At 42.7% G+C, this 26941-nt stretch overlaps 1 protein-coding gene across 4 annotated transcripts in view; it reads right to left on the bottom strand.

Moving 5' to 3' along the window:
• Pde4b (phosphodiesterase 4B) overlaps positions 1-26941 on the bottom strand; it is a 511900-nt gene that overhangs the window by 15766 nt on the left and 469193 nt on the right. For 3 of the 4 annotated variants that reach the window (XM_060365982.1, XM_060365983.1, XM_060365984.1), the window contains 2 exons: positions 20596-20708; positions 872-965 (listed from right to left, as the gene is read on the bottom strand). In XM_060365982.1, coding sequence (XP_060221965.1) covers positions 872-965; positions 20596-20708 — 207 coding nt within the window. Of the gene's footprint in view, positions 1-871; positions 966-1602; positions 2133-20595; positions 20709-26941 lie in introns of those variants that run through there. The other variant, XM_060365985.1, reaches the window with a different exon arrangement.

Here is a 26941-nt window from a genome sequence, read left to right as displayed (position 1 = left end):
CGGGGGAGAAAAATAGAGCTGCAGAAGCCAAGGATATTTCTGAGTGAGCAGAATCAGAATCTAGGGGCTTCCCATGCATTTTGAGGTCCACACACACTGATTCTGCAGGCCTCATTAAAACAGGCAGAATAGGTTCATGATACAAAAGTTACCCTTAAGATAATTTAAGAAACCCCTTAAGAGTCAAGCAAGACTGAAGGAATAATTGAGGACCATCCCTGCAGAGCTATGGCCAGTGTTGGGTGTTAAGTACCGTTCACATGATGTCAGAAGGCAGTATACGATCAGAAAGAGAACACAGTAGTACTGCTTAGAGAAAGCAAGGCCTGTTAGACATGAACCCTGCCTCCCCCCACCCACATGCATGCATCCTTAAGAAATAACCTAGCAAATCGACAGTCAAATTATTTCTAGAACATGCTTTACTGGACTCTGTAGAGGTGGCACATCCCTTACAAAACACCTAAGAGGAAAGCTTTTTGTCTTAAAGCCCAGTTATTGCAAGAATTGTTTTTTCGTTTGTTTTGTTTTTTGTCTTTTGTTTTGTTTTAAAGAGATGCTGGTAGAATAGTTGCTGGGGTGGGTTTTGGACCTTCAGCTACTCTGGAGGTCTCTGTAGGGAGGGTGAGGTAATACGAAGCCAAGGAAATGCAAGAAACCCATCCTAACCTGCCCTCTTTAGCAGGTACTCTCTCTTCAGAAATACTATCTTCTTGCTTATTGTTTTTCTGTAGAGACTGGCTTCAGCGCTTATCTTGGATGGGTTTGTTTTCTGTGCTTAACCTCACTTCAAAAAATTTGCAGGGATGCCCTTGGTAGGTTGGAGAAATTCGCCCTCTAGCTCAGTGGGATTTTTCTGTTAGCGTCTTACCTAAGAATGTGTTTGAAATGTATTCAGACACCTGGTTTCCTGATCTGCTCATCTCTGAGAGGTGTGTCAGCTCCCGGTTCAGCATCCTTTTGAACTGTTTTTAAAAGAAAGGGGGAAAAAAAGCATATTAAGTGTCTGGGAAAGAACAAACGATTGCTGTATTTTCATCCTTACTTTCTAGGAACCGAGACACTGTACCAGCTGATTTCATTAGATTAATGAGAGCTACAGCACAAGTCACCATGTCCCCTCCATATGAAATCATTCCAGTGTCAATGTAGAAAAAAAAAAAGAGGTTCTTAAAATTTCTTTTTGATTGTTTTTGAAGCTGCAAACTCAGGAAAAAGGAATTTTAATAAAGGCCAAAATAATTCCACTTAAAAATATTGCTACTTTTTTTAAAATTGAAAATATACCCAAAAATATCATTTGCAGTGATAAATGTATTCACTGAGAACAGATTAAAAAGTTTAAGAAGAAAAATGGGGGGGGACGGGTACTGGGGAGCATCATTTAAAAACAGAATTTAGAAAAACAAACAGAATTGAAACACATTACGATACATTAAGATGCAATGCAATAAAACATGTCCTCATTTCATTATAAGCCCCAGTAGGTTAAATGGATACACAAATTAAACCTCTGCTCATGCCTTCTACTCCACGAAAAACAGACAGATGTAAAAGCATCGCATTCTACCAAAGACACGTAACACAATCAAATTGACCCACCTTGATATAACCCCAAGATACAGATAACAAATAGTTTGCCTCGGGCATTTTGGAAGCTTTTTTTTTTTCTTTTGCCACAATCCGCAAATCCCTTTGAAAGAATTCAGTGCTGTGCGAGCAGCCCCGAGAGGATTAGGAAACCCCTGCAGATGCGGTGGTTAAAGAATCAAAACTTAGACAAGACAAAGCCTTCCAAATGCGTAGCATTTCCTAATGCAGGACAAGCCCGTCTTCATTCACTCTCCATCCTTGCAAGAAGCCTGTGCGCTCCCTGCTTGTTTCCAGGCAGAAGAGAGTAACGAGACCAGGAATTGTACGAAGGAGCAGGAGCCTGTCCGAATGCATTCAGCTGGCCGGCTTGAAGCGCTCCATCACTTATCAACAGTCCCGGTGCCCGGCGGGGTTTCCACCCTAGATTAGTCCAACTCTGCCGGGGAGCAGGGAATCTCTTTCCCCCGGGAGCTGTCTGACTGGGGAACAGCCATCTTTTAAAGAGGAGAAGATTAAAATGGAGGAAGCCCCATGAATATTTAAGTAAACCTGAGGTCCTACCCTCCCCCCTCCCCCGCTCCAGCTAGGTGTTCCTTAACCCTCTCTTCCCTCTGCAGACAGACCTCTGCAGATGCAGTCTGACACAGCACTCAGCTATTCTAATTGCTTCCAAGTGATGCTACATTTGATTAATTGGCTCTGAGCGTTTTTTTTTTTTTTTTAATTGGAAAAGGTTAGAACTGTAGCTGTTTTCTGGCTTGGCTTCCAGTGTACAAGAATTTCTTTTTAACCAGCTTTTGGAATAGTATTTGCCCACCAACTGGGTGCTGATGCATTTAGACTTTTTATAGTGGAATGAATGAAGATGGAATTAATTTATTTGGTTCAAAAAGTACTTTATATACAATGTGCAATTTTCTGTGCTCAGTCAGTTCATTAATATGCCTATTAGATCCTATTCAGCAAATGGATTAAATTCATTTAATCTTTCCATTTAGTATCCCAAGTACATTAGGAAATATAAGATAGCATTTGCTTATGAACAATGACTTATTTGACGTTGTGCTTATATGATATTTTAGTGCTGTTACATCTTATAATTCTCGTTAGAAATGTTTCTGAGTTAAATTATTTTAGTTTCATTTTAACGACCAAGACATGCTGAAAATGTCCTTCTTTTCCTGGCTCCCCTGCCAGCCCTTTCTTGTCAGCATTACAATACAAGCAGTGGGATGCCCTAACCAAGCTGCTCCACGCCCCCCAACCCCCAACATCCCTATTCCTAGCCTTCCTGGGAGTTCCTGTACTGCATGTTGAATGATCAGCAAAGCACCATGGCAACAGCCTGAACTTGTAATTGGCTCTCTTTCCTGTGAGGCATTCCCCTTCCAAATGAGCATCCTGCATCTGACAATAGCTTTACTTCAGGCATCTAAGACTCCGGTAAAAACCATCGCTGCTTCCTTCCAGAGAGCTGGCTTTTGAGGTGAAGCCAGACCTAATCTGCAACCGTGCCTATCGGCTTACTGTACCATGCACTCTCCTCCGAGACACAGCCGCTCATTTTTGGGTGGCCTTGCTTGCGTATGTGTGTGTGTGTGTTTCACCAGTAACCTGGCATCTCTGAGTCAACCATCATCGGTTCAACCTCACATGCTGCACCTCAGTGCAATTTTGAACTCCAGGTGAATTACATAAAATCCAACCTATTTGCTCTTTAAGATGTAACTCTGCCACAATGCCCTCTCACATTTTAGCCACAAAACCAGCACTTACTGAAGACTGGGAAGCTGAAAAAGATAGGTTGATAAATGCTTGTTGGTCTGCTGGCCTTAGCACAAACAAACAAACAAACAAACAAACAATCAAAAACCTCAAAGTTTAAACTGTAGTAAAACTTTCTTACATAAAAGCTTAGGGACAGATTTCTTCTGTCGGTACTTTTCCCCCTGCACAAGACTTAGCCAAATATAATAGCCAAGCAATTATTCTCATTTTGGTTCCCTTGGTATCTCTGAAATATTTGCAAACATTTTGGAGTCTACTAGGATGGTCATACTTTAATAAAGCCATTTTGTCATGTCTTCAACAAACACTGGTGAAATCCCTGAAATGGCCAGGCAAAGTGGTAGAGAAAAATTAAGCAAGCAAACAAACAAAAAGTCCTTTTATGGTTTTAATCAACTTTTGTTCTAGTACAGTATCCATGTCTGTTAGGACACATTGACTAATCCTCAGTTAACAGTCTGAAGAGGGTAAGGAGGACTCTTCAGTGGTTTGGGTTGGCTGTTCTCTTCAGGAGATGAGAGCAGTTTGAAAACGAATCATAGAAGGTAAGACTACTAACCACTGCCTTCCCCCATATAGCTTCCCTTTGTCCATAGGATCCTGTTGGGATTCGTGGTCCATGAGGCTATGTGGTAGAGGGTGGTGGTTTGTAGCCATGGGGCTAAGTAAATTACACGCCTTCTATGTCTTCACAGAAGGGGTCAGTGTACTCATGCAAGTAAACAGAGGAATATCATCTCCCTTCTTTCCACGCCTAAACAAATTCTCCTATGATCTTTTTACAGAGGGCAGTCCAATGCATACCAAAAACAAAGTTTTCCAAAGTTGTCCTAAGGTAACCATAAAATACACATGACAAAGTATACAAATAGAGGTCATCCAGGGTCAGAAACCAATCTAGACTTTTTTAAGTGTTGCTTAGCAACCACTGCTGGTTTTCTTCAGCAAGGGACGGTTCTACCACACCAACTAAGGCAATCATTGCTCTCATCAAAAAATACCCACATGTTTGGGGTTCAGAGCCCACATGTTTAGGGTTCTGAAAGACTAAGAATGGCAGATGTGACCTTCTAGTAAGACAGAATCTGATTAGTAAGGGTAGGGCTGGTCCTGGTGACTGCATAAGACAAGGACTAGAACCGATATGTTGAGGTGAACGCTGATGCTCAGTTAAGGACCTCAGGGTAGGTGGGCTTTCAGTGTCTGAATTCCAAGAGTCTCAGGCTTCTGAGTTGCTTCCAGCAAGCTACAGGTAGCCATGACACAGCAATCAAGCCTCAACTTCGATTCTCAATCTTTATAACTGGCCTGGTGACATCACTTCATCTCTCTTCTGTGAAACAAGAATGACACATACGACTTCCGACCCATCTTTCCGCCATAACCCCTCAAGATTGTGTGATAGATTTTAGGGCAGCCTCCTACAGCTTGGTCACAATATTTACTAGCAACTAGCTCCTCTCAGAAAACAAAACTCTTTCTGTACTGCTGAGGTAAACAAGGGGGAAATGGCGATACTTCTGTCTGCAAGAATAAACCACTGGCTAAGAAGAGAGGTGTTTGTCATAACACAGAGCTCCATAGCCTGAGGCTCTCTTGGAGCCTTCCTGTGGACTTACCAGTTAGCTGTCTCAATAGGAAGGAAAAATGGATCCTGAATGAAACCTTGGCCCAAGGACTTGCAAGATTGGAAGGGAGGAATGAATTTATTTACTTCACCAAATGGCAGTTGAGAATCCACAAACTGGAAGGTACTATTTCAAAGATAAATGAGTTCTCATGTCTCCTGTACACAGATCTTATTTTTCTTTAATAATCTGTCCTCACAAGATAGTCCTGTTAGAGTCTACCTAGAAATAATGTCCCCAGAGGAAATGGCCACATTCCCTTTTCAACACAGACAAACAAAGTTTGTGAATGAACCCTTAGAACACAAACTTCCCCACAACTCCCCAAAGTCATGTCTGCCCAACACTACATCTGCAAGCCCTGCTGAGAAATTACAGTTAGATTTTGAAAAGAGAAGAGCTATTATTACTTTTTATATATATATGACCTAATACTACTTTTCTAGAATATTCTTTCTTTAAGTTAGCTGTGATGTTTTTAATAGCCTGCCTTTAATTCGTTTAATTTTTTATGTTCCCAGTATTACAAATGATAAGTAAGTCTATGTGTGATGTTGTTTTCTGTGTGCAGGATTCAACACAGACTTCTTAGAGGCAACTTAGAAAATATTTGAAATTAATTTTTTTTTTCAGATAATTTCAATTTTTCTTCAGCTGCCAAAACACTTCTAAAGTGATGAAAGCAGGCCATCCTTTTCTACTCTTTCTCAAAAGATGAGCTTAAGCTTTGTGCAAAGATCTACAGGCACTGTCCTGAGCTCTTAGTGACTTCACATAGAAGGTTGAACTGGAAGGATCTTGGTAACATTATGTTTCTCAGTTAAAAAAAAATCCAGAAGACAGATGGTATAGGAGCTAGCATCAAGCACGTGAAAATGCTACTTTTAAACTAATCTGGATTTCCTAGCAGTGATTCTACATGACTAAAAATACCATTAAAGTAATTGAGAGTTGGTAGTTTTGCCTCAGTGATAACCTGATGAAGTCAGTAAGAGAAAATTCTAAGGATGGGAAAAGAGGTGTCAAACAGAGGAAGGCAGCCCCAGTCATTGCTCCTGTGGGTGGCCATCGACGTATGAGCCCAGCTGTGAGACAGGCGCCTTATTGTGTAGGATCTTCCTGTTTTCGCAGTTTGAAACAACTGCCAAAGTCATTAAAGTCACAATGACTTTTTTAGGGACTAACTTTTGACTCATATTTCATACTCTTGTTACTCATAACTTCACAAGAATTCCCTAGTATCAGGAAAGTGGGAGGGGTCTGAAAAATCCCTCTTGAGATCACAGAATGCTCACAGTGGCAGAGAGGTAACAGTGGTGATAGGTTAGGGAGAGCTGACCGCAGGCAATTGTAATCTAGGGTGAATTGGCTTCTTGGGTTTCTGTTTCTTTAGTTGAGTGAGATGGTTAATTTCAAAGTTCCTAAGTTCCTGCTTTTTTTTTTTTTTTATCTGACTTTAAAATAAAACAGGAAAAAAAATCTGGAGCAAAGATATGAAGTGGTTGTTTAAGAAACCCCTTTATGGAACTCAAAATTCCCACTGTTCTTGAGAGCTCAGATTATGTTGTACTGCGCTTCCTCCCTCCATTCCTTTAGAACTCCATGCCCTGTTCCTTTAATGACATCTTTGTCTTATTTGAAAGGCAAGTGAGATAGCACTGAGTGCTATACCTGAATGAAAGAAGGCGTTGCACCCATGGCTCTGCCCCTTTTGCCAGAGTAGCTGGGCCCGAGAGCACAGTTCCAGGGTGGGTTGTGCCTGCCAACAAATTCTGCTATGAGGAAGTTCTGGACCGGGGGGCACAGGGTTAGGTACTGTTCACTGCTCAAGGGGCCACATCAGAGAGGTGCTCTTCTGTAGCAAACTGAGGATGGAGTCATTTCTCTGCCCAGCTCCCCAGGGATGTGGGGATAGGGGACAGGCAGGCATCCGAGGAAAAGCAAGCGTGAGTCTAGTCATTACAGTTTGGCAACAGAAGACTGGCATTTCTGATGAACAAAGCCAGTTCTATCCACTAGCCAGAAGATAAGTATTTGCTCAAGCGACATATAAAAGGCCAAGTAGGGAGGGACAAAACCTTAGTGCTTTCATACAGAGAACTGGAAAGAGGGAAAGGGAAGGCTCGCAGAACACAGTTTTTTCACAAGTTCTCATGAGGCCTTGTGTGGCTCTCCTCTCTCATGGTCAGGTGATTCTCTCCACTTAGTCTCTTCGCTATTCATTAATTTTTCTTTTTTTCTTTTTTTTTTTTACAATTTCTGAAACCTTTTCAAGAGAAAACACGACACACATTATCTAAATGCTGAGAAGTGACCCTTTCTAACCCTGCAGTGATTCCCATAAGAACCTTTACAGAAATTTCTCATGACCCACATTCCCTTCTCAATTGCTGCAGTGACATGATTAAATAGCAAATAAAACCCAAACAAAAACAAAAACAAAAAAACCCTACAAATATCTATAAGAACTAACAGAGTCATGGCATTTTATATGCCATAACATTTCTAAATTATGTAGGGTGTTTTCTATTATACCATACACATTCTTCATGATTATATATCCACACTTCTGCATGTGAAGAACCTCTCAGTTTGGTAGATAAAAATTCAAGATACTTATAAATTAGAAATTTTGGGTGCTTGCATATTCAGATAATACGTATCCAAATAGCTCACAAGAAGATTCATAAATACTGTAGCTACACAATCCATAAATACTGATCATGGCAAGCACTTGATGGCTGAGCTACATCCCGAGGCCTGTTTTTTGTTGTTGTTGTTGTGGTTTTTTTTTTTAAGATAGGATTTTGCAATGTTGCATGGGCAGTTCTTGTCTCCACCTTACAAACTCAGGGCTTGTGTGTGCTGCCACAGCCAGCAGCCCAGTTCCTTGCAGTAACCCATTCCCACTTCCAGACTCTAACATTGCTTGAGTTATTGTAATTCCCATTCCCTTAAAATGTCTACTATTTCTGGGGCTATGCAAATCTGCCATAACCTACTTTTGATATTACTACTCTACTTTCTTAAAGGGCACCACAGAGCCTGTAACAAATTTGACGTCAGCGATACTGTTTTCAGCTAGTGTCTTTCCCGTACTCCCTGATACCAGAGACAGTGGGAGGCTTTAAAACTGCTTTAAGAATCACTCCTTCTGGATTAACATTTTTCTCAGTGCTGGGACAGCCCAACAGTCTGTCGAGTTCAAGGTCAACTCTGGGGCCTATCAAGTAAATTGAAATAAGCTTTACAGGCTTATTATCCTTTTCTCTCTTGGAGGCATGTAACTTGTCTCTTTTGGTATTTTGGCATGCCTAATGTTGGACCATACACATCCAAATTGAGAGAAATCTGCCACAGGTTGAAGGTTCATGAATATATTTGTTAGCTCCAAAGGATGAAAACAAGTCTCTCAAGTTATTTTTATCCTCTTAGAAGAGAGAGCTATATCCTGCGTATTGCTTTCCTGTGACAGCTACCATACTTTAGACCAGGTAGATGTTCATTTTCATGACAACATGTACCTAAGATAGATAGGTCTGTTGGGACAGGGGCAGTTTCAGAGGTGGAGACCTAGCTTTTTCATGGAGAAGAGGGAGTGTTCATTTCAGGCTTGCCCTTCTAGTGGACTTTAATAACACACAAAGGAAGCCCTAGCTGAGAATTCTGTAACAGTGTAGAGTGTAGCAGAATTGTAGCGTATTCTGGCCAATCTGGAAATAAACTCCTACACTGCAGCCTGATCTGGGAAACTGTGCAAGTCCTTGAGCATCTTGGAGACCAAGAATTTCTACCTTTAAAGAGGGAGGGCTAGAAATGGCATATATCTGTGATCTATCGGGCACTCTATGCCGAGGGATTTATGCTGGAAGCTAGGTTTTATTTCTGACTTTTAAGTCTGAATTTTTTTTTTATTTTTTTTTATTTTTTTTTTTTGCTGCTGACGGTAGCTTGCATAACTAACTGCAAAATTCCCACAATATATGTGATACAGTGCCGTGTCATGCAGGTCATGTGACACATGAATTACTCATACAGGTACAGGCTTGCTGTTTGACATTTAGAATATCCACCGGTATAAGGAGTGTAACTAGAATTGCCAGAAAGGTAAATGAAGCATTCACGTCTTATTTATTATGAAAACCATACTTTGAAATAGGCTTATGTTGAGGCCATACCTTTTTTTTTCTTTTTTTAAGCCTGTTTGGAGAAGTCAGGATAGTAACACTATTGATTGGTGCTCCTTTAATTTAGCCAATTTCTTCTAATTAGGAGAGCAGGTATCGACCAAAGCTAAGAATAACCGCAGACTGCCTGACATAAATGCCCGCCTGCGCTGTGTATGCATTTGCTCACATCTGCAGAGTCGAAGCCAATTTGGTAACATCTGAATTGGTTGAATGCACTGCTGGGATGAGAATACGCTACTGGCATCAGCAAAATGCCAGAATGAAAATTATGGCCCAGCAAGGGCGAAGTAGTCAGGTACCACGCAACAGATAGAGCTGCTGACTGACACACACAACACATACTCTCAAGTCCCACCCCACGACCACCACCTCAAGACAAGAAGTAGGAAACAGCAGCCATCGTGAGGCTCTGAAGGCTTTGATTCAGGTCCGTCGGATGCAGACGTTTTGAGAGAACAATAAATAAAACAGTGCCAAACTGGCCAGCCGGCTTTCAAACAACCAATACCAAGCTTTCCATTTCTATTCACGGGAAAGTTTCCTTTACGCCCCACCACCCACCACATCTCTGCATTTTTTGCTGTGCTCTGACACCCCAGTTTGGAGAGTATGTAAGCCTCAATGAAGAAGTGAGCTTTGGAAATCTAAGCTTCCCTCTAGCCAATGTTCCCTGAGGTGGATTCAGAGTTTTCTGGGCATCGGAGTTCTGGGTCATGAGATTAGATATGAAAAGCGGTGATGCAAAGAGCAGAAGCTTTTTCTGAATTCTTCCTAACAAAATGTCTACATGTGAAGAACTCATGTTTTACTCATTTTAACTAAATATATTTACCATACTTAAAAAAAAAGTGATCTATTTCTGCCCAGGGGTTCATATTCTTTGGCTCGAAGTCCCATTTTAGCATCTTGTTTAGGGTTTTCCTGGGCTAAGAGCTTTGATTGGGCTGGGGAGAAGGTTCAGTGTGTAGACTGCTTGCTGTCCAAACATGAAGACCTGACTTTGTATTCCCTGTGGAAAAGCCAGGTGTGGCAGTACCTCTCTGTAACTCTAGCATGGGCTGAGAGGGAGGTGTGGCAGGGATCCTGGGATTTATTGGCTAGCCATTCAGTGAGAGACCCTGTGTAAAAAGAAAAAATGGTGTGAGCAATAAAGGAAGACAGTTGATACTGACCTTAAGCTTCCATGTGCACACTCACTAGTGAGCACACTCAGATAAACAAAGGCATGTAGACCCTAAACATGCCCCCCCAGCTTTCCTTGAAAAACAACATGTGACCTTTTTCAGCCTGAAAAATCTTACTGTCTTAGTAGTATTATATGCCACTGGACAATACCCTTATCCAGATTTTTAATCATATAAAAAGTATTTAATCATATAAAATATCAGCACAAAACTATCTTTAATGAGTTCAACAACAACAGTGCTCTGAAGTTAAATGATACTGACTGTTAAACCTTTAAAATCTAATACTGGTAGCCCTTGTTGAAACAGTCCCAAGGACACTCCCAGGTATTGCCAAGAAAGATGCAAATAAGCTTTGTGCAACCAGATCCTGAGTGTTAAAACCCAGCAGGGAGAAAGTCAGTGGCAGCTCATCCTGTCAAGAGCACAAATAATGGTCTTGCCTGGCCAAGAAAAATATACCCAGTGCATCAGTCAACATGGCTATATCTCAATCATCTGAGTCAGGATGGAGCCAGCAGCCGTCATCACAATGGGCAGGGGAGGGGTTGAGAGCTGGCAGGGTAGAGGGCTCTTTTTTGGCATGTCAGGCCAGTTAACTTTCAGGCTACAAGTTGGGTACCCAGAGTAGGGGTCAGTTACTTGCACTTATTTCACTAGAGAACTATCAGAAGGTTCCTAGCACCCCATAATCAAGCAGCTGTGAGAAACTACCGGAAATACATACCCCTTCCTAGGTCTCTCAAATGCTAGCTTGTGACAGGATGGTAAGAGGCTGCTTTGCAGAAATACCAAGAAGCCTGGGCATATCAGGAGAGGTTTAGAGCCACAGGGCTAGCCTGTGTGAACAGAAGGGGGAGTTTTCTAGGTAATGAAGTGACCAAAGAAGCATAAAGTCCTCATTCACAAGAGATAATAAAGCTCCATACTCTGAAGCCACAGTTTTAACAAATGTTGGACACTAAGGGTAAAGAGGAAATTTGAAATCATCCTTGTCTACTAACCAGAGTTAGCAAAAGCTTAGTATATCTTTTGTAATTTGTCTCTGTTTTTTCGCCTATAATAAAATGAGTATTTGGGTTCTTTACCAAATTTTCCTCCAGGGCTTTTAGTTCAAGTCTTCTGTTTTGTTTTGTTTTGTTTGTTTGTTTGTTTGTTTTACTCCAACAGCCCAAACATCAAATTTCTTTATTCACTTTGTAATTTCTTATGTACTTTATGTTCACCTGTTCCATTACACAGTGTAAACAATGACTGAAAGTGGGTAGACATCAAAAGAGGTGAAGTTATCATGTCAAGAAATCTTTTAAACATGGAATAACTTCTCTTTGTAAACATCATATCAACACAGTTAATTCTGAGTCATTACTTTTCCTCCAGCAGTTCTTCATTTAAAAAATTTGAATAACAAACAATTGCTTATTCACTTTTATTGTTAAATATGTGAAGCATTTACCTCAGAATTCTAAATTTTAATAAATGATAAGTTCTTGAGCCATCGTAGGAAGTTTACAGAAAAAGAAAGAAAGAAAGAAAGAAAGAAAGAAAGAAAGAAAGAAAGAAAGAAAGAAAGGAGCCTCTACACTGTGAGTGAGGCTGATGTGACTCAATAGCTTGCAGGTGTTAATAACACTGGCACTGTTGGTCAGTGGGCAGCTGCCAACAGAACTGAGCTAACTCCACTGTGATGCAGGTAACAGGACTCAAGAATGGAAAGCTCGGTTGAGTCATGAGGGCTTCATATTGAGACATTCGCTGGGAAGAGACACTGCAGGGGTAGGAAGAGGGTAACCTGGGGTTCCCAACATGATCTCAATTTTCTGGGCCAGCCACTCGGCCAAGTAGCTGGAAGAATCCACCACGGTGACTATTTCACCAGTGGGTAAACTCTCCAATTTGCCTTCTTCAGTTTGCAAGAGAGAAAGGGAAAGGGAGAAATAAGGGGGATTACGACTGGATTTGCAATGAGACCTGTATCTTAGTACTGTAATCCTCCATTATCCTCCAACTCCAAAGAAGTCATGCCACAAAAAAAAAAAAAAAAAAAAAAAAAAAAAATTCAGTGAGATTATCCTTGTATTTTCAAAGGCTTCTTTTGGATTATATTATATATGTATTCTTCTCTTTGCACTGGTAATAAAATAGACCTTACTTATAAAATGTTTCATCTGTAAAATGACTTCAAATAAATAGTGTTTAATTCTTTTTTTTCCTGAAAGTAACAGGAACACCTAAATGTAGCCCCCATCCACTACCACAAATTACACCTCAGGTTTCCCACACTTGGGAGAATCGCAAGGGTCTGCTCATTCAGAGTGCAATAAATAAAGTCTTGTCCTGGGAACAGTACCATGACCATGGTCTCCTTCTCTGTCAGGTAAATACATAAACAGGACTTTTAAAGTTCTTCTCTGGACTGAAAGTTGCCTAGTACAACTGTATGAAACAATGATTGGAAATAAAATGTGTAGAGTTTTTTTTTTTTGTTATTTATCAAATTTTAGCATCTATCGTGACCAAGGACATTAGTTGTCAGGTCAACACTTAGTTTATTTGGGTCTCTGTGTAGCACAGCCAAACTAATTCAATTGGAAAGACATTTTTATTTAGTGACACACTTTCTTGATAAGGTATTAGATGCAATACTTCTTGTTCTAAATTAATTTTTTAAAAAAAATATTGGTTTAATCTTCTTTTAAAATTCCTAGGTAGCTGTACTTTGATTTCATCTTCATAATTGTTCAAGGTTAAAATATGATGCAGCCTTCTGTGAGCAAAGAAAGGGCAATGTGGTCTTGTAAGGTTCTTAACAGCAAACTTAAAGTTTACTATGTTTAAAATTTAAAAGTTAGAAGACTGAAATGACTCCACCATGGATGTGAGTTTCACCTTAGCAAACTTGCCATGCGTGCGTCAATCCGGGAGGGTGTGAGGCCTCCCCAGCAGTCCATCCTAACTTAGTGATTGTTTTTGGAAGGGAACTTACTGGGGTTGCTGAGCAGCTTTAAACTCTGCTCCACAAAGAAGATTATCAGGTTCCCTCCAAAACAGGCACAGGAGGACTGAAGATTCACTACCTTCTCAACTTCTAAGCGACTTGACAGTCCTTTCTCTGTGGAAGCATTTGGCTACTTTAAAGTACATCAAACAAAGGAAGTTACAGCAAAATCTCCCGGAGACTAAGTAGTTTGGCACCAGCTGAGGGTACCATCACGTGCCAGAGGGTAAGACCGAAAGGGGATGGTAGGTCCCTGAAAAGAGCTAAAGGGAGTCTGTATAGGAAAGCACAGTGACCATTGGCATGTTTCTGACAGGTGTGCAACCCCACTGAGTAGCACAAGTGTGCCCTGGTGTCTCACGGGGGGAGGAGGGGGGACATTTTGGTTTTCCTAACAGTAAATGATCCTTGCCTGCTGAACCCATTTCACCTAGACGTTAAATATTTTGGAAGAATTGCGTAAGAATGAGCCTCACCCCTGGCTTTGCTTCCATAGATAGCAATGCCAAGGAACCTCGTGGGGCTGTGAGTCTGGGATGTATTCTCAAAGATCAGACATGCAAAGGCAGGGAAGTATGAAAAGTGGAAATCGAATGGTAAGTTCATTAATATGCTGCAACGCAAGATTTCAAAACTGCTGTTTTAGGTTTATACTTGACTCCCTGGCTAGTGTTCTTCTATTGACTGGCCAGAATCACACAGAGGTGAAATTCCTTTATTTAATTCCTTTTGAGAGATTTGCTCACTTAAAAAACTATCAGGCGAGTTAACTAAAAGACGGGGTGAACTAGGTCAGAATTCAGTGAAGGATCAGGTTCCTACATACACACACGGATGTAGAAACATTTAGATTGAGCAAAATACTACTAATTACAAAGTGCTGGCCCCCCAAACCCTTTTATTTGCTAAGTTTTCATGAGACTGGCATTTCAAATCCTGAATCACACTCAAGAATATAACCCTATTATATTACACAAAGAGCAATTCAAACAGCAAAGACTAGCTAAATCTTCCCTTTCGTCTCTGAAGACAATAACTAAGAAAGGAACCCCCAAAACCCCCAAAACTGAGAGTTCCTTAGTCCAACCAGCTCTGCTACAGTGGTGTGAATTCTCTATTCTGTGGTCAAGCTGCATACACTTGGAAGGACACCCTACAAGATGAAACTGCTGCCTGCCGTCACTTGAAAGACAATAAAATCAACACACAAAAATATTCGCCCTCTTTCATTTGGGGGGAGGGACAGAGAAGATGGTTAGGCAGAGGAAAAAGAAATCTGGAAGCAGACCACAGCTTTCAAAGAAAAATTTGACTGCCTTATTGTAAGCCTTTGTAGGGAAAACAAAGAGAGCTGCAATTTTGCACTCTAGTCCACAAGAAGCAAAGGAGGTATCTGACACTACTATTTCCATTTTCAAAGTGCTCACACACAGTTTTCTAGAACTGTGACAGTTTTTCCTCTGACCTGTGTTAGAAGGACTACTTTCCAGCCCAAACTGAGTCTGGAATTAATGGCTAGAAGCCAAGAACAAGGTAACTGCACATTCAAAGTTTGAACCAGACCTAACCAGTAAAGATCAATGTTAGAAAGACAGGACCTCCCATCAAAACACTACAAAATTCACACTGAAGAATCACTAAGTATCTCTAACTTTTCCTTCCATTTATTTGTCTCACTGGGATCCGGACTCCCATCCCTGACACTCTCCCAGCCCCATCAAGTCTAAAGCTGCATATGTGATAAGCAAGCACACTGTCATTGACCCATACCCTCCGCACCAGGAATTAAAACCTTGACTGTGCATTTGTGTGTGTGATTAGGGTTGCATCTGAGAGCCCTGTGCATCATAGCGAGCATTCTACCAATGAGCTACATTTCCAGGCATGGTGTTTTTATTAATTTATGTTGATCAAGTCATTTCTACTAAATCCCCCTTTGCCCTTCTGTAAATAGCACCTATTTCAAAGAGTCTGTATATTCACAAAAGAAAGAGGGTAACTTTTTGGCCAAGTGTCTGCACACAGCCATCTACCCCTGTGTGAGTACACTGGCTTTCTACCAACATAAATTCAAGACCTGAAGTAAACCACAGAAATAATCTATTCCAACTACTTTGTTTGTTTCATAATAAGGAAATGAAAAGATTTTTTTAAAATGATTTAATTGCTCCAGAAAAATATTCTCAGGAAAGGTAGAGCTAGAATTTAAGCTCATCGCTGATAGTCAGGATCCTTTTCACTTTAGGCTGAACACTTAACGGGTGAAAACTGGGTTAAAACATGCATGCCTCCCCTCCTGCCTGTCAGAACGGATCTGCATTTTATCTGCCCTCTAAAGTAAGATCATCCCTAACATTTGACAGGGCGCATACTACAAGCCTAAGAACTCAAAAATATAAATCAAGCTCCTAAACTTCTAGCTTGACAAATAGTCCATCACCGTCTGGATGGTCAACGAGAGCTTAGCCTCCTTCAGCTGTGGACCACCCTGCCCTCTACTTTTCTGACCACCGGAACTTCACAGGCAAGCTGTGTGAACCCTCTGCCACAGCCCGCGTGTCCACACTCCCACATGCCTTCTCCTCACGGCTGTGTCCCTCAGCAGAAGCACATCCACAGAGGCCCTCAGAAGAGGGTTCAGAGCCATCTGGGCAGAGAATGAAGAGTGTCCAGAGGCACACTGGGGTCTGCAGGGGAACACATGCATTTCTTTGGTTTAATCAAGCCCTTCTGCACAGCTGTAGGAAACCATTCTAAGGCAGCCTTCAAGCTTAAGGACCAGTGAAAGGTCCCTCTGTGTTAAGGGAAGCCTCCATAATGAGCATCCCTTCTGAGAAAGCACCTAGATCTATCTGTTGGCCAAGGAGATCTATTTTCTTTCAGTTCTATAGGCCCAGCGTTTCCTATAGTCACTGACTGATTGTTCAATGGCACAGAAAGCGACTCCTTCCACATTAGAGCATTTGGCTTGCCTTGGTCATAATCAACTTCTACTATCATACATTCTGGTTTCCTAGTGGCTCCAGGGTGACAGGAGTGAGTGACTTATTCCCTCCCTCCCAAGAGCCCAGGCAATTAGTAGGTACAGGATCTTGTAGAGCTGGAAAAATAAACCTGTGTAGCTAGGAAGACTCACTTTGCCAGTGATGCTATCTGTATGTGATTTTAGGATGCCTCAAGAAAGCACCATTTATCTCGAATCCCCAGCTGGTGAGGTTCCTTCGCTGAAGTTCCTTTACTGAAGTGCTAAATCCCGACTCTTCAGTTTAAAGGAAGCCTTGGTTTCCAAGACTGTACTTCCCAATTTCAGAACATCCATTTTCATCATCTGGCTTCAAATCTGTCCCAGGCAAAGCTGCTAGAAAGAGAGAGGTTCCCAGCAGGGCATTTGAAGAGTATCTGGGGCTGTGACTGATGACTCGAATATATCTGCAATTGAATATGATATGCTTTTCTTCCTGCATTCACCATGCCAGGTACTAATGAGCTTTCTGATGCCTTTCACCTGAAAATCCTAGATGACAGTCTCAGTGCAAAGAGAGGAGGAACACCTCCCATTACTCTCCAGTCCTGCTCTGCCTCCCTAGGATTGCTCTGGCCCATCCTTCCTCAGCTGCTGTTGTTGCAACCCTGTACTTTTCTGACTGTGTCTGTCAGGAAGGCGACAGGAAATTCTAGTCACCCCTCACAGCAGCTGTGCCATTCCTCCTATCCTCCTCTGATGACGTGGGTTGGCTTTGGTGACACAAGGTCAGGAACTGAGCCATAGTGAAGGTCGGAAAGAGAGGTCACTGTTTATACTACATTAGGGCTGGGGATCCCAGTGGGGCTCTTTGCTTTCTTCCTTTCTATACTGTTTCTCTTTCCGTTCCTCTTTTTGGGCAGAGCCCAGGCATCCTGTTTTCAAAACATCAGGCTGTTTTTCAGCTGATGAACTCATACTCTAATGAATTTTGCCGAAGCATAAGACAATTCTTGCAGGTGAGCAGTGACAGAACATGAAACACAACAATTAATGACCAGATCTAAGAGGGAATGGCCCTCACATGCGTAACCTAACTTGGACTTCTCACTGAGGGGTCCAGGCATTCTCCCAAGCATCAGAAACCATGTCTTGGCCCACCAAATTCCTGCTCATCTGTTCCATCATGTTGCCATTTTTATTTTATTATTTTTTTCAATTTTAAGAAAATGTTCTCTTATACTAACTCATCCGGCTTCAGGTCTCTGTAAACTTTTAAAATTCGACTTGGCCTACTGTTGGACTTAGGGATCAAAGGAAAAGACTGTTTTTGTTAGGTACAGGAGTAATTCCCATCCACCTGCCTGAAGGAATATAGGGGAAAGTCAGTGACACCTTTGCATCCCTCCCTTTCTTTAGGCCACAGATGGGTCAAGGAAAGTCATAGATAAACAAGAAAGCACCGCCCTGCCCAGATGTAAGAAACCCTAAGGCTGCTTGCTCAGCCCCTGCCAGACACTGGCAACTCTTCACCTTTCCACACAGACTGGATACCTAGGTTACCAAGTTACACTCCCTTCACAGGACAGTGGCTTGGCCGTCTGCACTCTGAAGTAAGTTCAGACTTTGTAAACAAAAGCCTTTGGGTCATCCCTGAAACACAAGTAGGGACACGCACTTGGTTTGGCAAACAGTGTTGTAGATGTTAGGAAGTGATCACACACTGGATTCCCACTACCTGTTGGATCACTTTACTTTGGTGACACTGCACCTGGCGAGGTGAGACCCACTTTTATACTGAATCTCTGGGCAGTTAATTAAGTCCAGTCATAAAAAATAGCTAGGAAGTGAGGCTGACAGATTTCAGACCACGAATCTCCAGTTCCAAAGCTCTTCATAGTCTCCCACCCTCTGTAAAGTGTGTTGTACTTAAACTCGCTTCCAGCTCGGTAATTCAGTTTTACTGAGGCTCCTCTGTTCAGTGGAAGTAAACAAAATGCGACCAAATTTGGCCACTTAGTGATAACAAAGATGATACTTTCGATTACACAGAAACCTCAAATAATTTCAACATTTAAACTTTAATGTAGAGCATAAATTTTATTGTGCATAACTTAGTCTCACTTTTTTCCAGATAATATTAGCTCTTTTCCGGCGGTCACAATAGAGTCCCATTGTGTTGTTAATATACTTGCCATGCTTGTCATTGTGCTCAGCGTCACCCAAGACAATTATCCGAGTAATGGGGAGGAAAACAGCTAAGTGGAGAAATGTTTTTAAAACTGCACTCTCTTGTTCACCCACTGGATAACTGCTTTGCCCTCTCACCTTCCCCCTGGGGACCTTGAGAACAGAAGAGGCTGTGGGCTTCTACTCCAGCTAACTGTGCATGGCATAGTTTCTTTAGTGTTGACTCTGTCCAACTTCCATTCCTTCCTGCACTGGCCACCATCAGGGAGGAGTGACAGGTCCAGGGACTATGAATCTCTCCTCTCAATACATGCCTCCTTTCATATTTAGCGATACATTTTAGTAACTTCGAAAGATAGCCAGTGGACAAGGCCAGCACTCTCTCGATACACACTTGACATGAAAACTAACAGCAGTGTGCAGGTTCTTTCCTTGGGAGTGCTCTTTTTATCCTCTGGTTAGTCCCCTGCTTTATCTTGGTGATTCCAGGGGTTCATGTCCTCGATAGTTAAAACTTGCGAAAATATCACCCCACAGTTTTGGGTCCACAAGTCACCTCAAATATCACAGAATAAGAGACAGCAGAGCAGCTGCTGGTGCTGTGAAGCAGATAAAGCCTGGGCAAAACATTCTATGTAAATCCCAGAGTGATTTGGAGAAGTTACACAGTAAAGCCCCAAACACAGGGAAGTGGCTGGGTTTTACACCAACCTGGAAAGTCCCTGCTTAACAGGGAGCTTGAGAGAAGTCAGGAAATATAGTTAAAAACCCAACTCGTCCTGTTTCTTTCTCCCCCACGGAGTTGAGCTCTGAACTAACATTTCAGAAGGGGGCTCATTTCTGTTCTGTTTCTGATTGGCCCATGAAAGAGTTTCAGAGTAAGAAAGACCCCAACACACCACCACCACCATACACACACACTCACACACACCAGGGTCTAGAGGTACCCTGTTTCTTCTGCCATAATACTTTGAAGAGGAGCCGGAGAGCTCAGTTCCAAAGTGATGCTTTTTACCCAGGAAAGGTGGGAGAGGGTGCAATCAGGAAGGCACCTTGGGCTGGGAGGTACAAAGTTTCTTCCAGCCTCGGAAATGTAAGACAATAGCACAATACCCCAAGCTAGAGTTGTAGGGAGTCTTAAAGGTGTGTTCTGTTAGGTACAGTGTCAAGGCTTTCCCTCCAAGTACACGTGTGTAAACACATATGTAACTTCTAACACATACCTGCACACACACACACACACACACACAGTTAAAAATCTGCATGAAAACATGTAAACAAGCAGAAAAGAACTAGCAATAACCATCACCATATAATGTCAATAAATTAGCACTCTGTGTCCAGATGTTAATTAAACAAATAAGATAATGACGGATAATTAAAGCTCACCACCACCACCACGTTATGTTTTGTTTTTCTGGATTATTGTAAATAAAATCAGGGTTTGTTTGTTTGTTTTTCCTCTTCAGTATAGGTAGGTTTTAATTTTAAATGATTTCACCTTTGAAATTAGGAAAAACAAAAGCCAACCTTCAGTGGTAGAAGGCAAAATACATTGTTTCCCTCTTTCTTCTTCTCTTCAAGTCTCAGGCCCTGTCAGCATCACAAAGGAAGGGTTATAAACCCCCAAAGGCCCTTCTTCTCAGCAAGACTCTGTCAGACTTGAAGGTGCTCTGTGTCCTTACAAAACAAAAAGTGGTGGACCTACTTTCTGGTGAAACACTTGTAGGCTGCCCCGATTAAAGTGTAACAAGTCTCACATTCTCCCCGGTAGACTTAAGCACTTTTCAGTTTTCTACCAAAAAACGTGGTGAATGTAAAAGTCGCCTTTATTTGCCAAAGGATCTGGAAGCCAGGCAGACGCCTCTCACTGATACTCGCTACTGCACGAATTCGGAAACTTGTTCCTGGCAATTAACACAGGCTAAGCAATTTCAGCTTACGGTGGTACCAGGGCACAGGCAAAGAAAGTGTGGCACTTCAGCAAAGTCCTCCCGGTCGGATCAACAGACAGGCTGCAGCCTAGCGCTTTAGTTGTAGTTAGAGAAAGGGGTGTCCTTACCTTGTTTGAGGCCATCTCGCTGACAGAGCGGTAGGTCTGGATGGTTTCTAGCTGGTCTAGGCACCAGTCTAGCTCCTCCAGCGTCTCCATTGCTAGTTTCTGATACGATTCTTCTGCAAACAAACACACAGACAGGTATTTAGGCTGCAGTGGCTGCAGGCTGGCCATAGCCGAGTCTCCTGCACCTCGGCTGCTCCCGGCACCACTGACGATGCCCCCTTGCTCCTTCATTGTTTGCTTGCCGACTCCTCGCTTCCAAGCTCCCTCTGGTGCTCTGCCCGGGGAGGAGGGGGTTGGTGGCCGATGCCAAGTTTTCACCCCCTCGCCGGGATGAGGTGTCAGTGATCTACCAAGAAACTTCCTCAGAGGAAGAAGGCGGGAACCTGCGCCCAGACGCTCATCTGCATAACTGTGCCCTAAAACTCAGGGCAAAGCAGAGTTTTCTCAGGCTGTTTCTGCCTTAGTCATCCCGGGGCTCTGTGGGGTGTGTGATGTCATTTCTGAGTGTTTGCAATCGGGAGGAGAAACCAGGGAGGCTTTCCCCTCTCTTTGCTTTGCTTCTAAGTGAAACCAGCTTGCTATGGCCATGTGGGGGGCAAGTGTTCGACCATGCTGTACCCAGGCAGGGCAGTCATTCATTCTGGGGGAACAGCCTCAGGTGGGTCACACTGAGCTCAGCAACACTGACCCGAATAGCATAGGCTATTCCTTTCTCTTCACGGAGTCTCTCCCTAACCTAGAGGTAAAATGAGGTCTCCCCATGATAAGACTCCAGTCTAGAGAAACTGTCTGGGGTTTTACGTGAACACGTTTATTAGCCTGGGAGTCTTGTGGCTCTTGTTATAATAAACAAAGCCAAGACTTCCCTTCTGGTAGTGCCAGGGTCACAGGGAAACTCTGAACCGGACTTTCAGGTGGAGCCAGATGTATGCTCTTCCTTTGCCTTGAGGCTAGGGGGTCTCCTTTGTTGCTTTCTGGAAAAACGTCCAAGTATTCCATGCCAAAAGACCAAAACAAACCAACTAACTAACAAACAACAACAACAACAAACCCAGAAATCCAACAAACATAACCCAAAAAGAGTGTTTTCAAGATCATACATCTGGCTGTGATTGGAACATTATTTTTCATTTCCCAGGACATGGCATTCCATAGCCAAAAGTTTGTGGGTCTCAATAAATACCTCAGGTTATTGACTTAATATCTAGGTTAATAAACACTGAATTCACATTATAATTTTAGGTGAATTAATGAAGCTCCAGATATATAAAGCAGGCAGCCTCCCCACATGGACTGAGGAAGAGCAGCTAATTACCACGCACTCCAGAACACGAGCATGCAACAGGCACAAGACACAATGTTACCGCCAGCAGTGTTAGAACGCTTACACGGTGGTTAGAAACATGTTTATCGAGAAGGCCCAGTAAGGTCACACAGCCTTTCATTATCGCATGAAGAATTTTATGTGTGTGGCATCAAATACCTCACACAGAAAGAGAAAGAGCTGGAGTGTGTGATTCCAGGCAAACAGTGGCCTGTCCACGATGCACACGTCGCAGAACAGGAAATCTGCTCATCCTGCAGTGTGTGCACACTTCAGGGTAAAGAGGAGTTAAAACTCAACATCCTGTATGTCATACTTGAGAACCCGCAAAACCACCGGAGGTGACTTCCTCCACCGTCTTTTCCACACTCCTCAACGTGCGGATGAGAATTTTTAGGTGTTTTCAATAAAACTCTTTTCAAGCCAAACTTGCACATACCTCGCCTCTCTTCCTCTTCACCTTTGCAACGCTGCCTCAACTCCAAGATTCTCCTCTCTCTCTAGGGTCTCAGGGAGCACCCCTTTTTCCCCTGTTTCCTAAGAAGAGTACTCTTCGAGAAAGCTTTGCCTGAAGGGACAGAACCCTCCCACCCTCACTCCCTGCCGCTAATAAAAGAAAAAGGTCCAACCACTGCTTGGGCTTCACTGCCTTGGTGCCTTTCACATCACCACCTGCAGCCTCTGTAACTGGGACCAGACGTTCAGCAGGCCAGCCAGAAGGGGAGGAGTTTGCTCAAAGCTGTTGGAATCAGCAGACATGCAAAATGACTGTAAGATAAAATAGCACAAGGAGCATTTCTCTCCGTAGAGGAAGAGGGGATCTGATTTCCTCTCCAGCTTCACATGGGAAATACAGAATTGTGCCAGCAGAAGCATTTCAAAAGGGGAGCCTCTTCAGAGGTACCTGAAGTGCCTGAGTGCTACATGTGGGGGGTGTGTGTGTGTGTGTGTGTAATGCTGCTACCACGGCAGGGGCAGCCTGGGATTCATGAGCCTGGATGACAGGCCCTATGGGATCTTGATCCTTTGTCTTGTCTTCTTCAGGCCAACCACAATTTTTTTTTTAAAGCAAAGACTGTTCCAATTGAAATTCTTTTAAATTGGTTACTTTCCAAATTCTTCCCCCCCATGACAGCTGTTTATTTTTTGTATTAAAATATTTTTATTGATTCTCTCATAATTTCACACATTGTCTCCATACATAGATTTTCCAAATTCTTACCCAACAGTCAAGACTCCACACCCTGCTGATCACAACTAAGGCAGAGGGCACAGACACAAGTGTGAAGAAGGGACCCTCTAGCACTTACTACTCAAGGTTATAACTAGCTCACCCCTGACTTCCACCTCGTAACACAGGTGATACCTGTGCAAATGGAAATGGAAATGGAAATGCCTGCCCAAGTTCTTTGCAGAACCTTGGGCACCTGGAAGCCGACCAGCTCACATGCACTGCACTAGGAAAGCATGACTGCTGGAGCAAGAACCAGGCAGACTGACTTTCTCTTTGAACACTTCCTTTGCGATCTTGGGCTTCCATGTCCTACAACTGTAAAAGGAGGATGTTGGGTATTCAAACTATAAAGAAGAAAGGTGAGAGGGCATATAAAGTGCTTGGTAAAGAAGCCAGTGTGCTCAGTTGGGAGTTGAGCAGTATGTAGCAGCAGTCAGGACTGGCAAGCCGTGGCCCAGCATGGAGGACAGTAGTGTGAGGAGGAAGAGGAAGAGAGAGCAGAACTATTCTTTCAGTGAGAGGTTTTTCAGTACACATCAGCAACACGTTTTGCAGGGCCTGGGGCAAAACTAAACTGCAAGGCTGCTGGCACAGGACCCAGGAAAGAGAATGGTGGAAGAGCCAGAGCATGGAGGTTTCCCTTCCTTCTTCATTCTCCATCATTTCCCTCTGTGAAGTTCTCATTCTAAAATACATTCAGACTGTCAGAAGAGTTGCAAACATCAGAGTCCCCACTACATTCTTGCGTCTTGCTTTCCTCATAGTTAACATTTTACATCATTGTGGTACCTTTGCCTCAAGTAGCAAAAGAGTATCACTTAACAACATGTTCTTTCAGGTGAAGGGAGGGCAGACCCTTCAAGGGACTTGAGGTGATGCTTCCTATGACTGAAAGTGTGCATAAACCTGCTGGCAATCACTCCTACAGCCGGTTGTTGTGTTATGCCTGGCCTGTGAAAGGCAAGACAAACATTTTTCCTTGTTACAATCAAGGAAAATCAAGGGTTGTATGTTACCCTGCAGCATACAACCCTTGATTTTCAGGGAGGGTCCTAAGGGTCCGACTCTTACCACTTCACTGGGACCTGCTGGGTATCTAGGTCAGAGGTTATGCTGGTTGACACAAACTAGTCATTTGGAAGGAAGGAATCTTCATTGAGAAAATGCATCCATCAGATTGACTGTAGGCAAGTCTGTGAGGGCGTGTTCTTGATTAATGACTGATGTTTCAGGGCCTGCCCAACTGTGGTAGTAGTCCTGGGTTGTATAAAAAGAAAGCTGAGAGAGTCATGGGGAGCAAGCCAGGCAGCAGCATTCCACTCTGTTCTGCTTCAGTTCCTGCATCCAGGTTCCTGTCAGGAGTCTCTTAATGATAGACAGTGATCACTTGTAGCCAGATAAACCCTTTCCTCTCCAAGTAGCTTTTGCTCATGACCTTTATCATAGCAATGGAAACCCTACTAGAACAGTGGTAAATAAAAAAGTTTGCTCCATGGAGACATGGGCTCTGTTCAGCATATCGTACCATTGTCAGTTCAGAACAAGGACAGCTCTTAAATATGCCTCGCCATGAGACTCTCTGCACAGCACTCTCACCCAACTCAGACCCTTCTTTTGCCTGTGCTCAGCCTCTGCTGGAGACGGTGAGAAGCAGTAGTCATAGGTGATGAGAGGAAGAAGGAGGCTGGATGGTTTCTGGGATGCCAGGGATAAGAGGAAGAGAATGGTTGAGAAAACAGGGATAGGAGTGTAACTCAGCAATAGCATGCTCACCTAATGACGTGGCTCGATTATTTAATCCTCAGCACTGCAAAGAGCAAGCATGTAAGCAAACAAACCAAAAACACCTATCAAGAAGACTAATTTTTTGAGAACCTGCCTAGGGGAGCAGAGAAGTAGCCAACTTCATTTGTAAAACACAAGTTCCAAGATAAACTGTGAGCTTTGAGGCAGCCACTATGGGTTCTTCTGTGCACTATGGCTGGGCAACTACTATTTCCAGGTTCCATTTCCAGAAGCCTGTCTCTGCTTCTGACATGCATAAGATGGTCCTGAAGAGAGCAATGCTATCACTGCAGAAACAAGTCTCAAGGGAATACGAACAGGGAATTCAACCACGAATGGCAGTGACATTAAGCTCAGCTCAAAGAGAAGCCATAGGAAAATCCAACCTTCTTCCCTGTCATTCCTCAAAGAGTGGCTGAGGAAGCTTTTCTTCCCTTAATAGGAAGGTAGGTATTGCATTTGATGAATGGGCAGATGTTATAGTTAATATTAATCTTGTTGCGATATACTGTATTCAAATAGTCTCTCAAAGGCGCTAGCTCCATAGGGTTCATTAATCCTTGCAACACCTCTGTGCGACAGACAGGCAAGAGGGTATGACTGCTTTACAGTCAGAGGTTAAATCATCATAGACAATAGTGCCTTCCAGATTCCTGGTGGGATTGCCCTTGCTCTGTGCTAAGGAGGACTCATCTTTGAGAAGCGCCTGCATTCCTGAAAATGCTGCTTCTGCAGTCACATCTTACCGGGCCTTTTCTACTTAAAATTGCACAATTGCTTCCCTAAATGCTGTCAGCTCTGACTCTCCTCTTCCCCTTCTGCTCCACCTAACGTAGCTCTCAGCAGAGGGAAGCTGTGTAACACTTCCTCAGAAGGCCTGCTGCGTTCACATTCATCCTGCTGAAGTGGGTGACCTCAGTTACCCAAGGTCCATGAAACTACACTTTTTTCACATGTAAAGTGAGGTCAAGCGAGCTCTCCTGCTCAGTGGGAATGTAGAACAGGAGGATGCACACAAAAATAGGCAATATGACTTTAATTATCAGACATGTTTGGCAGAAGTCTCCTTTTTTATTACAGATGGGGTACAGGTACATTGAAGAAAATTAGGAAATGGCAGAGGAGGAAACCTTGACATGATACAAGTCTCCATGGTAGAGCCCATTGTTGACATCATACTACAAATGTTTTCATTTATGTACATGTATTTACATACAAATATATAAAAATTAAATAAAATCACAATGCATACAATATGTAGACTTCTGAATAACCTTCTGTTATTCAGTCAATGATCTTTCTTTTCCCCCTGTTTTATATATATATGAATTTTTAGTTCATCTATTATTTGGGATCATAGTCTAATTTTCCCAATCTTTTCATTCTAATCCAGTAGTAGCAGTGTGACTGTGTGTGTGTGTGTAGGACAGACCCAGAGAATGGTTATAGTAGGAAAGGGTAATTAGAAACCTCTGAGTGTCACATACAGCCAGCTCCTCCTCGTCAGAACACATGGTAACAGATACGGACACTTACGAAGTTAGTGACCTGGCTGGCAGCAGACCTTGGCTTCCTAAAATCTGGCCCTGCACTGTAGGAAGCTCAGTGTGATCTTTTTAGCCTCTGACTTCAAAGAGGAGGGGTCAGAGGCTCTCCTACAACCTTCATACCTTTTAAACTGAAGCTTTCCACTCCATACAAATAAGGAAGTTGGGGTTCAGAGAGGTAAGTGCCCAGCCCCCACAAATACAGATGATTAGGAAGTGAAAAAAAATCACATGATACCCCAAATATGAGCTTCAAATTAAATTGAAATGCTTCCCTAGCACAACTCCGTATATATCGGAACTATGTCTGTTAAATTTCTACTGCTTTCCACTTACAGCACATAGAAAAGAAGTGTAAATATCTCTTCCCCTATGAGCGTCATGCAATTAGACTTCCTTCTTATGAGAAGGTGGCAAGTGTTTACACAGTTATTGCTCTGAGTCAAATCTATCAGA

This window comes from Meriones unguiculatus, chromosome 12 (assembly GCF_030254825.1).
Source record: "Meriones unguiculatus strain TT.TT164.6M chromosome 12, Bangor_MerUng_6.1, whole genome shotgun sequence".
Taxonomy (NCBI): domain Eukaryota; kingdom Metazoa; phylum Chordata; class Mammalia; order Rodentia; family Muridae; genus Meriones; species Meriones unguiculatus.
The sequence above is the reverse complement of the archived record's forward strand: the minus strand, read 5'-3'. Positions and strand labels throughout refer to the sequence as shown.